This window comes from Onychostoma macrolepis, chromosome 15, assembly GCF_012432095.1.
Source record: "Onychostoma macrolepis isolate SWU-2019 chromosome 15, ASM1243209v1, whole genome shotgun sequence".
Classification (NCBI taxonomy): Eukaryota; Metazoa; Chordata; class Actinopteri; order Cypriniformes; family Cyprinidae; genus Onychostoma; species Onychostoma macrolepis.
The window spans coordinates 7,348,738-7,363,861 of NC_081169.1; the positions used below are offsets into that span (position 1 = coordinate 7,348,738).

At 36.0% G+C, this 15,124-nt stretch overlaps 1 protein-coding gene across 1 annotated transcript in view; it reads left to right on the plus strand.

Annotated features, from left to right (window-relative positions):
* cog6 (component of oligomeric golgi complex 6) overlaps window positions 1–15,124 on the plus strand; it is a 51,408-nt gene that overhangs the window by 13,136 nt on the left and 23,148 nt on the right. Inside the window, exons 5-8 of the mRNA XM_058745206.1 lie at window positions 13,409–13,520; window positions 13,826–13,908; window positions 14,057–14,127; window positions 14,400–14,493. Coding sequence (XP_058601189.1) covers window positions 13,409–13,520; window positions 13,826–13,908; window positions 14,057–14,127; window positions 14,400–14,493 — 360 coding nt within the window. The remainder of the gene's footprint in view (window positions 1–13,408; window positions 13,521–13,825; window positions 13,909–14,056; window positions 14,128–14,399; window positions 14,494–15,124) is intronic.

Genomic DNA, 15,124 nt, shown 5'->3' on the forward strand with positions numbered 1-15,124 from the left:
CAACCAACAACCATGCATTTTTTAAATGCTCACAAAACCAGTAATTGTGAAGTATTATTTACATTTAAAATAAAAAGGTTTAGATTTTAATGTCTTTAAAAACTTATTTTATTCCATTGAGGGAAAAGCTGAATCAGCCATTCAGTAGCCATTACTCCAGTCTTCAATGTCACGTGATCCTTTTAGAAATCATCTTTTTCGAAATAATTTTATTTATTATCAATGTTGAAATGGTTGTTTTGCTTAATTTTTTGTGGAAGCATTTCCCCAGTATATTTTGATGAATAGACCATTTAAAGAATAATTTCTATCTATTTTTTAGAGAATTCTTTCCAACTTAAACTTTTAAACTGTAGTGTATAAAAAATGTATGTAGCACTGAACTAGTTAATTGATCTGTCCATATTTGTTTGTTGAGTTTACTGCAATATATTGTGGGATTGCATTCTTATGAGAGATACAGTGTTGCAGCCTTAAAAACTGGCTTACAGAGAGGTGTTAGAAGGCAACATAGCTTTTGGAACAAATGACAGGCATGCATCTATGATGTCTCGGTAGGTTTTCAACTAGGTTTTCTGATTAGGTTTTGGAACAGAGGTGCAGACTTCAATGAGGTAGGAAACATTGTGATGACTCAGAACAACATCTTTTGATTAAGAGATGAACTGAAAGATGGAAGTTCAGAGATTTGAGTGATTAAACTAGTCTGAGATTGGAAGAGGAATTAGTCCTGTTGTTTGAGAACCAAGAGTCCACTCTATCTATGACCTTGTGGAACGGCCCCTGATTTTGGCACCAGAACAGATGCTGACAGCTGTGATGGACAGTTGGCATTTCTACGCTCTATTGCCATCAACCGTGTACTCATCCAGCAGAAAAGTTTGACTAAATCCACAGTGACACACAAAGAAAGACAGGTGGGAGAGGAGAGAGAGAAAGAGACATTGATGAAACTATAATGAGGTCATTTTTCTGGAATGTATTGTAATGGAGCGCTGTCAGGAAATATTTGTCCTGGCCAATAAAAATGCTTAGTATTAGTTTTGTGCAATTTCCTGAGGTTTCAAATTCATCCATGTCATGGGAACATGCCATGAAAAACCAAAATTCCCTTCCTCTTTTTCCTGAAATAAGAGTTTGATCTAATGAATGCAAAAGCTTTCACTTCAAAAAATTGCTTTTTTATGATGCCACAACCATCATGTATTAATTATTGCTGAAATGTTCATAGTAATACCTATTTCACATTCAGCGTGGTCCTTTTAGATCAGGGGTTGTCCAGTTCTGCTCTTGGAGGGCCAATGTCCTGTAGAGTTTTAGCTCCAACTTGTCCCAATCCACCTGCCTAGAACAGTGGTTTTCAAACTTGTTCCTGGGGACCCACAGCTCTGCACATTTTGCATGTTTCCCTAATTTACACACCTGATTCAGATCATCAGCTCATTAGGAAAGGGCTCCATGAACTCCAATGAGTGTGTCAGATAAGGGAGACATGCAAAATGTGCAGAGCAGTAGGTCCCGAGGAACAGGATTGAAAACCACTGGCCTAGAAGCATCTATATAGTACGTAAAAAAGGTGTGCCAGGTCGATATATGCATTTTAATTTTTATTTTGACAGCTCTGTGAACAGGAATGTCTGAGTACACAGAGCTCACATTCTCTCCATCTTCATTAGTATACTGTCTCTGTTGAAAAGTTCTGTCTAATAAATTATTAGAGCCATTAAAGTAAACAGTATCCGAAAAAATATTATAGCATTTGCTTTTCTGTTATTAGCAATAGAAAGGCAAACGTTTTAATTCTTTTTAGGGCTGGGCGATATATCGAACACGATATTCATGCGCATCTCGTCAGTAAAGCCGGTTCCGTGATTAGCGCTAAATCTCCATCACCTGTATTCAAATAGAGCGCCATTTAATACACAGAGCCGTAGTTCACTGACAAGCTATGCAATATCGCGTTCATTATCACAGATGAATCGCCTTCGATAATGAACGCGATATTGCGTAGCTTGTCAGTCAATCTACCATCAGAAATCATCAAATAAAGATTTATACTATTTAAACAATTATTTGAATATCTAATAAACCTTTCAAACTTTGTTGATTCCAGCTGTGGGATCTTCTGAAGCGTGCAATTGTAGCCTGCCTAAAAACGTGTGTGTGTGTGTGTGTGTGTGTGTGTGTCGGTCCGTCTGTCCATGCAAATTGGATGGAAACGGGAGGTTTGTGCTGTTACTAGACATGCATGATCGACAAACATTAAACCCTTGATGCGCTATAACCAGTTGGCCATTATATATTCTATATATTATATATTATGAATATGTCATATTCACCATGTGCTGTATGTGAAACTAGCACTACCTTGTCTTTATTTAGTATTTTATTATTTGTTTGTAAAAAATACTACAATAGGATTACAGAATATTTTTTTGTAATAGTTTTTTTTTTTTTTTTAAGTATTCATCTTTTAAAGGATTTGTTTATTGCATAAATATAAATTTAATTTAAAACATTATGCATTATTCTGTCCTGCATTCTGAACAAAGTGCTGATGGATAGCTTACAGAAATGAAGTTCCATCACTTCATTTGTGCATACTTAATGCGCTTATAAAGTATAAAGTGATTAACAAAATTCACAAATATTTTCACATTCACCAGCAATCACTTACACATTTGATTAACTAGGCTTTTATCACACTTCCGCATTCGAAAAGCGGAAGCTTCAAATAGTAGTGTAAAATAACTTCTGCTGTAGCATGGGATTATTGATTTGTTGATGAACAGTTCATCAGACACTTAATCTAAACACATAAACCACAGTTTAAAGTAATTATTCGGGTACAATGAAACAAAGAAAAATTGTCATGTAATTGCGAAATATGTGAAATATGATGTATGTTGTTATATTTCATGATTTAAAGGGGAGCGCACAAACTTACTTTATTTATATGTGATAATTCTACATAGTCTGACCACCTTTTTTTTTAACCAAAGAAATGCAATATTTCCCATTAATTATTTGAAAGCAGCTGATTTAATTATCTTAAATGAGTCATATCCTTTGGGTTTGAGTGCAGTGATTAGAGATTAATCATAATAATAATGCCGCAACAATAAAAACAATACCATTGAAAATAACCTTTAAAAAAGTGTATTCCGACAGTAACTTGAGCAGATCCTCGTTTATCTCATGATTGTGGTGACACTGGCAGTGCTGACTGTTGCCTTGCTCACATGATATTGCATATTTAAAATGGAAGATGATGCGCACAGGCTATTGTGTAAGGCTAAATGCACAGTTCGAAATATTGATGTTTATTGTCAAGTTCAACCAAGTTAGTATAATTGTATTAAAATTGCTGACTGGCCATTGACAATAATGTAGGCAGAAATTCGATTGTGCTACTAATCTAAGCTAGATGTGGCAACACACAGGCTGTGTAAAAACTTGTAAACAACCCATATGCCTTAACAATATGCACTTGCATAGAGAAAGCGATTGCACAGCTCCAATAGCATACTAGTTATATCGCATCAGCCCACCACAAGAGAATGTGACACTTCTTTTTTTTTTTTTTTTTTTACAGTTGTTATAACTTACGATCATATCTACTTTAAGAGTTAGGCAGTTAAAAACAATGGTGTGCTTCCGAATACAGACAAAGTCCCTTTAAGACAAATCATTTCACTCTTAAGGCAAGTCATTTTCACATCTTTGCAACGTCTCTTGGAAAGCTATTTCAGTCATCTAATTTCAGCTTCTATGTCTTCGAATAGGGAAAAAAATAAATAAATAAATAAAAATCTCCCAAGCTGTTCACCAGGTGTACTAATAAAATTTCATACTATTTTTCTTATATTTCATGCTAGACTATTCAATGTGCATGTGTAGTCCTAAGCGTGTCTCGAACACTGACTTTCTATAGCAACCAGAGCTTCTATTGACAGCTGCAGTGACACGATTCCTTACCAATAGCGAATGGTTCTTTTATTTAGAAGGCGGAACTGTTGTTTGTTGTCCAATTTGTAAGTAATATGAGTGCACCATCTTTGTATATCTAAAATCTCTGACACATGACAGATGTCAAGTCTGTTCTTTTACTGATTTCCAGATTTCCAGTTATGTTCTTTTACACAGTGCAATTTTTACAGCTTAATACTATAGGAAACAAATAAACACTGTACAGAACGGCATGTGTTTTTGCCTTTTTTTTCTTTCTTTTTTTTTTTTATTGAGTGTGATATCATATATCAGCTTTATATCGATATATCAATATTGGTTGACCACTACTTGTGTGTTTTGCAGCACCTCACACATGACACTGGTCTCTTAAAAACTAGTTAAACTTGAAAATACAATAATTTTTTATTTTTTTTATTCCACTGCCCTGTGTCTCATATTTAAATTTTTTTTCTCATATTTTGCAAAAATGTGTTCTGTATGAATGGCCGGAAACCTTTTTAATTTTGAAGGATGTGGCAACGCAAACTATATCTCCAGCATATGAGAAATACAGCAGCGGAAAAACTGCCCAGTTCTCAGGGTCAGCAAGAGAGTGGAAAATAATTATGAAAAACTAAATTGTGACTGTGATCGATTAACATTAGGTGGACTTAAATGCTAAAAAGTGTAGGATCAACTTACTTTACATCTAAAAATATCTGTTTTAATCCACTGTCCCTATGGAATCACATTCAGTATTCTATGATATAGAGTGTCCCTCCTCCTTATGTTGTCCTACTGTTCTGTTGGGACATTGCCTGTCTCAGTGACATTTTCATCAGACAGATGGGATTGTGCCTGCTTTTCCGGCTGCTTTTTAACCTTGCCTGTTCGTGTCTGTCCCCAGAGGGACAGCTGTGCAAGGGACAGGTCAGGACATGGCTTGTCATGCTTTCATAGAGGACAGAAAGTAGGATCTCAAATATTAATACACACCAGCTGGTGTGCAGTTTTCTAAATCTGGAGATCACCCTGCCAGATGACCTTTCTGTATCTGATATTAAAAGAGAAAATTGTGTTGCAAAAGTACCTGCAAAAAGAGTTGAGTATTACAATATGCATTAATTTATTAGCTTTTATAGCTCTTCTAACTAAAATCACGAACTTAGAGGCTCAAGTCTGTGAGAGAAATTATACAATTATGAAGTTTTGATTCTTTATTCTGCAGTGCTTTGCTGCATGTTGTATAATGTCATCCCGCACAAGTCCCCAATTTTTGACTTCTTAAACCTTGCTGTGCCATAACATGTTTTCTTTTTCTTTTTGTACTAAAGATGTTGGAAGTACTTTGATGTCAGTGGAAAAATGAGTGTCATAGTTTGACTGTTTTTGACTGTTTCTATGGCGTCAAATCTATGCCATTATGCCTCGCGGTAAATCACTTCTGCGAGAGGAAAACAGATCTACACGCGAGGAAACGGGAGCCCGCAAGCTAATTTCAAACACTCTCGCGTGCGTCACTTGTCCTCTGCGTGCAATACAAGCCCTCGCACGCGAGTGATCATCCCCCACATCCTCGCGCTCGATCTTCTCTCACCTGCTCGTGCGAACACTTCTATTTTTGTCAGTCGTGGGGCGGGGCTTGCTGTTTTAATTGTTATCTCTAACGCCATTGGTTACTTCCCCTTTTCCGGAAGTCAGCTGTGATTAGACGCCTGTGAAAAGGCGATCCATAATTCACATGTGACCTGAGACATGGCTTCATCAACAGACCAGATGCAAGTTGTCATTTATTTTTTAAATTTTTTTTATAGATATAACATGGCTGTTTTAATGAAAATGAATTGCATGCATTGTCAGTAGAATACATCATTATAATAAAAGTTTATTAACATAAATTAACATAAATTCTTCCGTTTACTAGTGATTACTAGTGATTGCAATCTTGTGATGTTACAAAGATAAAACAGGACCATAAACCCTTTTTTTTTTTTTTTTTTTTGATAAGTATTTTTATTAGTTTTATATTGCACAATAAAAGAACAAAATACATAAAATAATAATGATTAAAAAATAAATCAATAAATAAAAAAAACAGACTTTTGAGAACAACAATCAGGGCATACAAGCAGTTTCAATGGAAAAATGACTAGGCACTCAATAGAGGGCAGACAAGATACTAAGCATTACGTTGCTGGTCAGAGTCAGCATTACATTGGTCCAAATGATCTAGAAATGGTTGCCATATACTGTAAAACTTATTAAGATTACCAATAACTCCATACCGGACTCTTTCCATATGCAATATTCCAGTAAGATAGTTCAACGAGGTCTTAAACTGAGGAACAGTGTCCGATTTCCACAGCCTCAGAATGACACTCTTAGCAATAATCATTCTGTAAATTATTGTACTTTGTACAGACACATTATGATCTAACAGAGAAATAGAATAACCAAATAATGCAATTTCTGGATCAGGTGTAAAAACACAACCATACATATCCGAGAACCATTTAAATATGTCACAACAGAAATTGTATAGTTTTGGACATGTCCAAAAGAGATGGGTCAGAGAGCCTTCTGCAGATTTAATCCTGTCACAAATAGGAGAGATAGTAGGAAACATTCTGTGCAATTTAAATTTTGAATAGTGCAGTCTATGCATCACCTTAAATTGAATTAACTGATGCCTAGAACTAATAGAGCAAAATCGAATCCTACTGATGCTCTCCTCCCATACATCAGCCTCAATCTGCATAAATCCTTTTTTATAGATTTTAATGACACGTTTCCACGGTTTTTAGCATGGTAAATCTACCAAAAAGGTTATATTTGAAATTTTCATACAACATAAAGCTTGGGCTATATTAACTTTGCAAAATGAAAATAAAATAAAATAAAACTAATAGTCAACTTGTTGCTATATGCTGAATTAGTTGTAGTTCACCACTATATGCTTACCCAACCATATTTATATACAACCTCAAAAATGTGAGAAATGTCCATTAAATAATTGTAAATAATAAGTGTTCCTGTGACTCAGTGGTAGAGCATTGTGTTAGTAGCGCAAAAGGCCATGGGTTCACATACTGATAAAAAAATAACAATAATGTATAACCTGAATGCACTGTAAGTCGCTTTTAAAGCGTCTGCTAAATGCATAAATGTAAATGTAAATTGTAAATGTACATGACTGTAAATCCCAAATTGGTTCAAAGGACATTTGGATGAATAAATTATTTGTTCATATAAATAAGCAAGAGTTGCTGTATAAACTTTTTAATATATTTTGTATTACTATGTCAAATTTTAGGGGTTGATGGTAATATATTCTTTCATTGTAAGAGGGTTCTGCACTTTACCCTACTTATATTTATAAAAAAAATTAAAAAATAAATGACAACTTACATGCATCTAGTCTGTTGATGAAGCCATGACTCAGGTCACATGTGAATTATGGATCGCCTTTTCACAGGTGTCCAATTACAGCTGACTTCCGGAAAAGGGGAAGTAACCAATGGCGTTAGAGATAACAATTAAAACAGCAAGCCCCGCCCCACGACTGACAAAAATAGAAGTGTTCGCACGAGCAGGTGAGAGAAGATCGAGCGCGAGGATGTGGGGGATGATCACTCGTGTGCGAGGGCTTGTATTGCGCGCAGAGGACAAGTGACGCACGCGAGAGTGTTTGAAATTAGCTTGCGGGCTCCCGTTTCCTCGCGTGTAGATCTGTTTTCCTCTCGCAGAAGTGATTTACCGCACGCGCCAGCATAAGTGGTGCGCTCGGTTATTAATGGCATAGATTTGACGCCATATGTTTCATTTAAAATAACTACAAATACCTAATCGTTTGTGATGGCAGACATGCGTTTGCGATAGCAATGAAAGCTCCAACTTATGGACAAGCAAACAGACCGACACCTGGCAGAATTGTTTTTCCACAACCTTCATCACTCCCTCTCATTGTCACTTGCTCATATCATTTAAGCTTTAGTTGGTGTTGAGAGACATTCTCAGTAAGAGGCAGGAAGGGATCATGCTGAAGGCCGTAGCCTGTCACCTGTCTAAAGTCTGAAGTGACGTGATGCATCATATGTAATGCCCCCGACTAAAGATTTTCCTACTCAACTATTAGTCCTTCATTTAAGCCTTTAGTTCACTAGTTGCACATTTGCAGATTTTTGTTTTGTCTAAACTGTTTTGGTGTCCTGGTTTCCAAAGGGATAATTTTAAGTCATTTGATAAACTGTGGTTTCTAATTTGATGTCCCTTTCTTTGGTAGTGATATTGCTGTAAGTGGAGACTGTTATCTGATTGTGCTAATTAAGCTGGGACCTTATTACCAACCCACACAAATGTTCTCTGTCTTTAATACACCCCCATACACAGCAAATAAATGAAAGCCAATAAGTAGGCAAGCCTGCTGCATTGTGTTCTGGGCTTCTGCAGTGTATTCTGGGTTGAGGCATTGATTAATGTCTTCACTACTCATTTTCTGTAATATGTTGTGCTTGATAATCAGAAGGTTTGATTGGAGGAGAAGTTAGCCTGAGGAACGAGTCTCAGCGTTAACAGATCAGACATCAATAATGCATAACTTCATTTATCAGCCGTTTTTCTCTGTGGTAACAAGGTTATTGCGGTACATCATAAAGCTTACAAACATTATTAAATAAATGTATTGTATAGTGGTGAAACTATCATCACTACTGAGCTCAGTATCAGTGAGAGTGGCTTTGCTTTCAGTCACCAGGCTCAGATGATTGATTTGATTTATCATTATTTGTTTTATTTATCGCTTTGTTGACTCATTTGTTGTTTGATTTTATATATATGATTTTATTTCTTATTATTTTATTTATATATTGTTTTGATGATTTATTGGTTAACATTTATTTTGATAGTCCACTTTAGACATTCTTCTAACTGTAACTATAATGTCAACTACTAATCATTGGAGTATTAGTAGACTACTGTATCTGCTTAATATCTGCTGGCACTTTCATTCCCTAACATGCATTTTACTTACTATAAGCAACTGTATATCAGTGACTGGTGGATGAAATGTAGTTGCAAATATACGTAGTAGAATGTCTAAAGTGGATTATTGAAATAAAGTGTAACCTTTTATTGTTTTGATGTTTATTGGTTGATTGCATTCAATATCAAAGATTGCCTGTTAGATATACCCACAATTAATTTGTTTGACTAGAGACAATAGAGCAGTAAGTAAGGCTGTTTTCTGCGGGTTCTTGAGCGCTGAACTGCTGCTGATGCCGTGGAGCTCATATCTCCAAAAATGTTTTAAATGCATATTTGAAGTTTAAACAGCTACATTGTTACCTAAAAAAAAAAAAAAAGACGTTCCATGACACAACAAAAACAGTATTGGTAAAATGACATGGCCGCATTGTTCCATCCATTTGATTTATGAAAAAAGGGAACAAGTTAGTACAACATAGCCATAATTTTTATTGGAATTATTTTTTTATTTGTGGCCATGATTTAACTAAATATGATGAAATTAATTTAATTCACAGGAACAAATTATTAAGGCCACGGTACATATATTTTTGCGTAGGGCTGTGTAAATAAGTCCAAAATTTTACTGAGTAATAATTTTTAGCTTAATGTGAAAATGACATTTGCTGATCGATTAAAACCAGCATAAGTCTAGGTAGGATGTTTAGCCTTGTGGGTTCAGGTCATAATGAAAGCTATAATAATAGAAGATAGTTTAAAATATTAATAAATATTACAATAGTATATAAATAACACTATGACAGAAGTTGGCTGAACTGTTCCTTCTGGATGCCTACAATTCCAGTTTTCTTTTTCAGCAATCTAGTCTCTATGTGTTTGGGTTGTAATTTACATCATCTCTGAAATTTAAGACATCCCTCAGACAAACATACACCCTGCAGAGGTACGCCTTGTGTAGCAGGGAATTACAGCCATTTAATACATCTTTCATATGTTCTCATTGTTCCAATTTTTTAGGTCAGATATCTTTCCCCTGACCTAAAGCAAATGTCATATACTTTATTGACACTGGAAACAGGCAAAATGGTCCCAAAGCAAGCCCACATGACTAAACATTTTCCCTGCATGCTTACATGTTTCCATAGCATGTTAAACATTGTTACAAGCTCATAGCCATGGGGAGACTTAAGGTAATATTATGTATTTAGGGAACATCGTACAGAGAGAATGATTGAAGATGCCTTTAGACTACAGAGTTTTTGCTAATTTCGTGAATATGAAATGAGGGCTCCAATGCTGCCATGTTAATGTTACTTATAAATACACTACTTTAAAAACGTTTGAGCTTCTATAGTTGTTGATGTCTTGGGAATAATATGTTTGATGTCTATTGGCAAGGTTATTGTCAGATTTTAGTAGTTGTCCTTGTCTTCAGATTCTTCACATATTAATTTTTTATTTTTTCTTTGCATTTTCTGACTGTATTTTCTGAGAATGTGAACCAATGTGAAGCTTTCTTTGAAGCATATTGTATTTGTGAAATATCACAATATAGTTTTGTTTTATTTTATTTTATTAAAAATAAAAACAAAGAATAAAATTACAAGTTATAGGACAAATACAATAGAACAAAGATAAAAAATTACATAAAGTTTTTCAGATACAAAAGGCTTATTTAACATTACATAATTGCGTGTGTATCTGACCATTCAAATGCAATAAGAATTGAAACAAAACCGAATTCGCAATCGTATGCTGTCTTAGAGTGGCACTTTGTCTGGGTGTGTTATTCATGAAAATGTTACATTCACATTGTAATTTTCACCTTGTAACATTGTAATGTTTTGCAGAAGTTTTGCAAAGTTCTGCGTTTCCTTACAAATTTTGATGTTCACTCACAAAAATGAGATTTTGTATTCGCTTGAAATAGATTTTTTTGTTCCACCTCATTTTTCATCACCATGCCCCTTTCTGTAGCTCTGCAGCTCTCTAGCTTTCCAAAAACAAGGTAGAAAATAGGGAAGTTCAATTTTTTTTCTCCAACAAATGATCATAAGAATCTATCAGAACGGATGACGCTTTTAGAAACTTTGAATAGACTGAACCAATTGGCAAAAGGATTCGCTCCAAAATGCTGCACGCTGCAAGTTCAAAATCTCACTAGGTCAAAAGGATGGAGGACTTTATTGCAAAATGTCAAACAAGTTGTTTTTCTATGAATCGTTTAGTGATGTTTTATGTCATTACATGTATTATGTTTCATTAGTATTACTTTAACACAAACTAAGAGACATTAGCAAATTACAGGCAGCTCCAAAAAATAAATACATGGTCTGAGTGCTGGTAGGGAGAGAGGAAAGTGAAGAAATGAAAGAGGGCTGAATCAGCAGTGAGTTGCTCTCTGAGGACAGCGGTTCTCATGACTTCTATTGTTCTGATGTCATACTTTATAGATGTTCTTGTTCAAATAATGTTGCCTCAAGCCATCTTTCGTGGTTTTAGTGTTCTACAATACTTTTTATAGTTCTCTTTCCTAAAAGTGTTATGTTGGGCGAAAGACTAGTAATATGTTTATTTCAGGAGTTTGAAGTGTGACTATGGGTTGTGCGCGCCATCTAGTGGTTGGCTCGGGAAAGTTTCTTTGCATAACATTTTCTATCTTTGTATGTATATACTGTAAGTGTGTGCATATACTGTTATTTGAATTTATACGTTTACATAAATGTAGGCAGTCATATCACCCAAGCTCAAGCCAAAAGACTTGCCCACTGAAGCTAAGCAGGGTTGAGCCTGGTCAGTACCTGGATGAGAGACCTCCTGGGAAAACTAGGTCACTGATGGAAGAGTGCTAGTGAGTAAAGCCCTGCACGGGCCTAAAATATAGGCCCTAGCCCGGCCCTGGCCCGTGACGCTCAGGCCCTAGCCCGGCCCGGCCCGTGTCCGACAGCTTATCAGAATTCTCGGCCCAAGTCCGACCCGAGCCCGTCTTTTTTCCCCCTTCTCCCAAAACAGCTTATACTACTGTTTCAGCTATTAAAATACTTCAGTTTTGTATGAAATGGCAAAGTGATTGTATTTCGTTTCGTCATTTTATTGAGTTAATTTATAAAAACGTTTGGAGCATTTTTTTTATTCATTAAATGTTTTTTTGTTTTTTTTTTAAGTAACGACCAAGTGGCAGACAGATTTGATCATGGCCTATGTTTGATCAATTTAGCTTTCTCAAATCACTTGCATTGGAAACATTTCAAAATACGCTGTCATTTTTGCTCATAAAGGTAAGAGTAATAGGCTACATTGTTCGGAACTGTAAAGGGTCTACTTTTATTTGTGTGCACTCAAAATATCAACAAAACGTGCTTTTATTTTTTGAAAAGTTTTTGAGTAGGAGCGCTTCTGAAAAACCGGAAAAACCGGAACACAGCGAAAACTTGCCTCACTGACTTGATAAATATAGTATCTATAGAAAGCTTTGAATTAACGAAATAATTTGAATCGAAAACGAAAACTATTTCATTATAAAATCCCTAAAGATGCATTTATCTCTAAAGGCGCATCCAATTAGGAGACGGCGAGTCAGGATCATCGTCAAATGCACGGATGATCCAAAATGCAGCTTTTCCTGAAGCATTGGGAACTTTTATTCACTCCCCACACTCCAACTTCTCCCTGACGCTCTGCATGGTCAACTGTCACCTGTATGCTAATGCGTGCGAATATGCGTTGTGTAGGCGATGTGGAATATTTATCAGTATTTATTATATTTAGCAATAGTATTGCTAATAGTATGCTAAATTCAGTATTTAAATATTTAGCAATATTTAAGAATATAATCAGTATTTCATACATGTGTGCTCTGCACGTATATGGGCACAATAAAAGGAGAGAGGCTAAATGAGCCCGAGTCCGACCTGAGCCCGATCTGTAAAAAAAAAAAAAATTTGGGCCAAGCCCTGCCCGAATGGACTCAGCGTGTCGGGCCCTGTCGGACTTGCAGACCTCTACTAGTGAGGCCAGCAGGGGGTGCTTAGTCTGTGGTCTATGTGGGTCCTAGCGCCCCAGTATAGTGATGGGGACAATATACTGTCAAAAAGCACCACCCTTCGGATGAGACGTTAAACCTAAGTCCTGACTCTCTGTGGTCATTAAAAGTCCCAGGATGTCCTTCGAAAAAGAGTAGGGGCGTAATCCCAGCATCCTAACCAAATTCGCCTATTCGCCTCTGTCCATCATCATGGCCTCCTAATCATCCCCATATCTACTGATTGGCTTGTGATGGGCGTTCTAGTGCAATATGACTGCCTTCACATCATCCAGGTGGATGCTGCACGTTGGTGGTGGTTGAGAATATTCCCCCTTTCTATGTAAAGCACTTTGAGTACTCAGAAAAGCGCCATATAAATGTAACAAATTATTATTATTATTATTATTACTATTATTATATTTATTACATACATTACCTTCTCTTCTTTAGTCAACGGTTGGAAGTTCGAGCTCAGGTGGCCCAGGCATTCCTGTCAAAGTTCCAGCTGTCTGCCGCTGAGATGGCAACATTACGTTCCGCACGAGATGGTCCCATCACTGAGGTAACCTCATGTTTATCCCACAAAAATCTGCTTATCATTGCCCATGAAATTTCAATTGAGAACCAAAGCACATAAATGAACCCTGAGATTTGATTCATCTTAAAAGATAATTAAAAAAGTAATAATAATTTTTTAACTTCCCATTTAAAAATAAAAAATTCTTAGCTCGATTTTCAAACTTTCTTTACGTGTTACATGACACTGATAAAACTCACAAATTAAATCATCCCATACCGACTAATTCAAAAATAAGTTCAGACAGTATCATCTCTAATAATTGTGTGAACTGTGTGTGTACTGTGCAGGACTTCTTCAGAGCACTGAACCGTGTGAAGAACATCCATGAAGATGTGAAGGTCTTACTGAGGACTAACCAGCAAACGGCAGGGTGAGAGAGAATAGACTAGAATAGAATTAAATAGAACAGAATAGATTAGAAATGTACTAAAAATACAAGAAAATCTAAGAATTAACTATCTTGATTCTCACAGGCTTTTTGCATGTAGATGTTCAGTGATGTCTGTGCTTTACTGCAGGCTGGAGATCATGGAGCAGATGGCTGTGTTACAGGAGACCGCATACGAGCAGCTCTATCGCTGGGCTCAGAGTGAGTGTGCGCTCTGGACCTTACACAGACACACACACACAGCGGAGGCGAGAAGTTTCTGGAATATAAGCACAGTTGCTGCTGCCAGAGAATGTGAAACAGAAAACTGACTCATAGCTTACAGAACGACTTATGACACTCCTGTTTTACATGATGATTTTAGTACTTTAGTAATATGTTGTAGTTACATAATAAAAAAAATATAGATATTTTTTTAAGTTATTTGTGCTTTAGTATTATAGGAGGCCTTATAGATGTTTCTGTGTCTGTAGATGAGTGCAGAGGGTTGACTCAGGAAACATGTGATATTCCTCCCGTGTTGAGTCAAGCTATGGAATCTCTCCAGGATCGTCCTGTTCTTTATAAGTGAGTTCTGTCCCTTACACACACACTTGTCCCAAAACACACTCTTCTAGTGCCCGCAGAGCAGAACAATGCACATCTTTTTTCAGCAGTAATGTTTTTCATTTTCTTAGTGAAATCATTCTAAGATTCTGATTTGGTGCTTTCTTATTATTAATATTAATGCTGAAAACAGTTGTGCTATTTATTGTTCTTGTGGAAACCATAATATGTTTTTAGGATTCTTTAATGTAATGTTATGGAATCGTTTCTGGAAATATACATTTCTTACTGACCCCAAACTTTATATTTTACAACATTAATTACATTTTAATTTATTCAATTTTCAGGTACTGTATACTGTACCGTTTTAGCTGCAGGGAATTAGACTGCAATTCCATCATATATACCACAAGGTGTCAGTCTCTCACATTCTTTTAGAAGCAGTTTCCTGTGTTTAGTGTACCTTCCTCCAACTGTCAGTACATTATAAATGTTCAGACTTCCATAAACGAAAACAACTGTCAAGATTGATTAGTGTTTTTGAGTTAATGAGCCACATCAATACAATGAAACAACAACAAATTGGTTTGAATGGATGAACACAGCCAGAAAAATGACATGTTCCTACAATGTAAATAAACTGTCTTCAGTA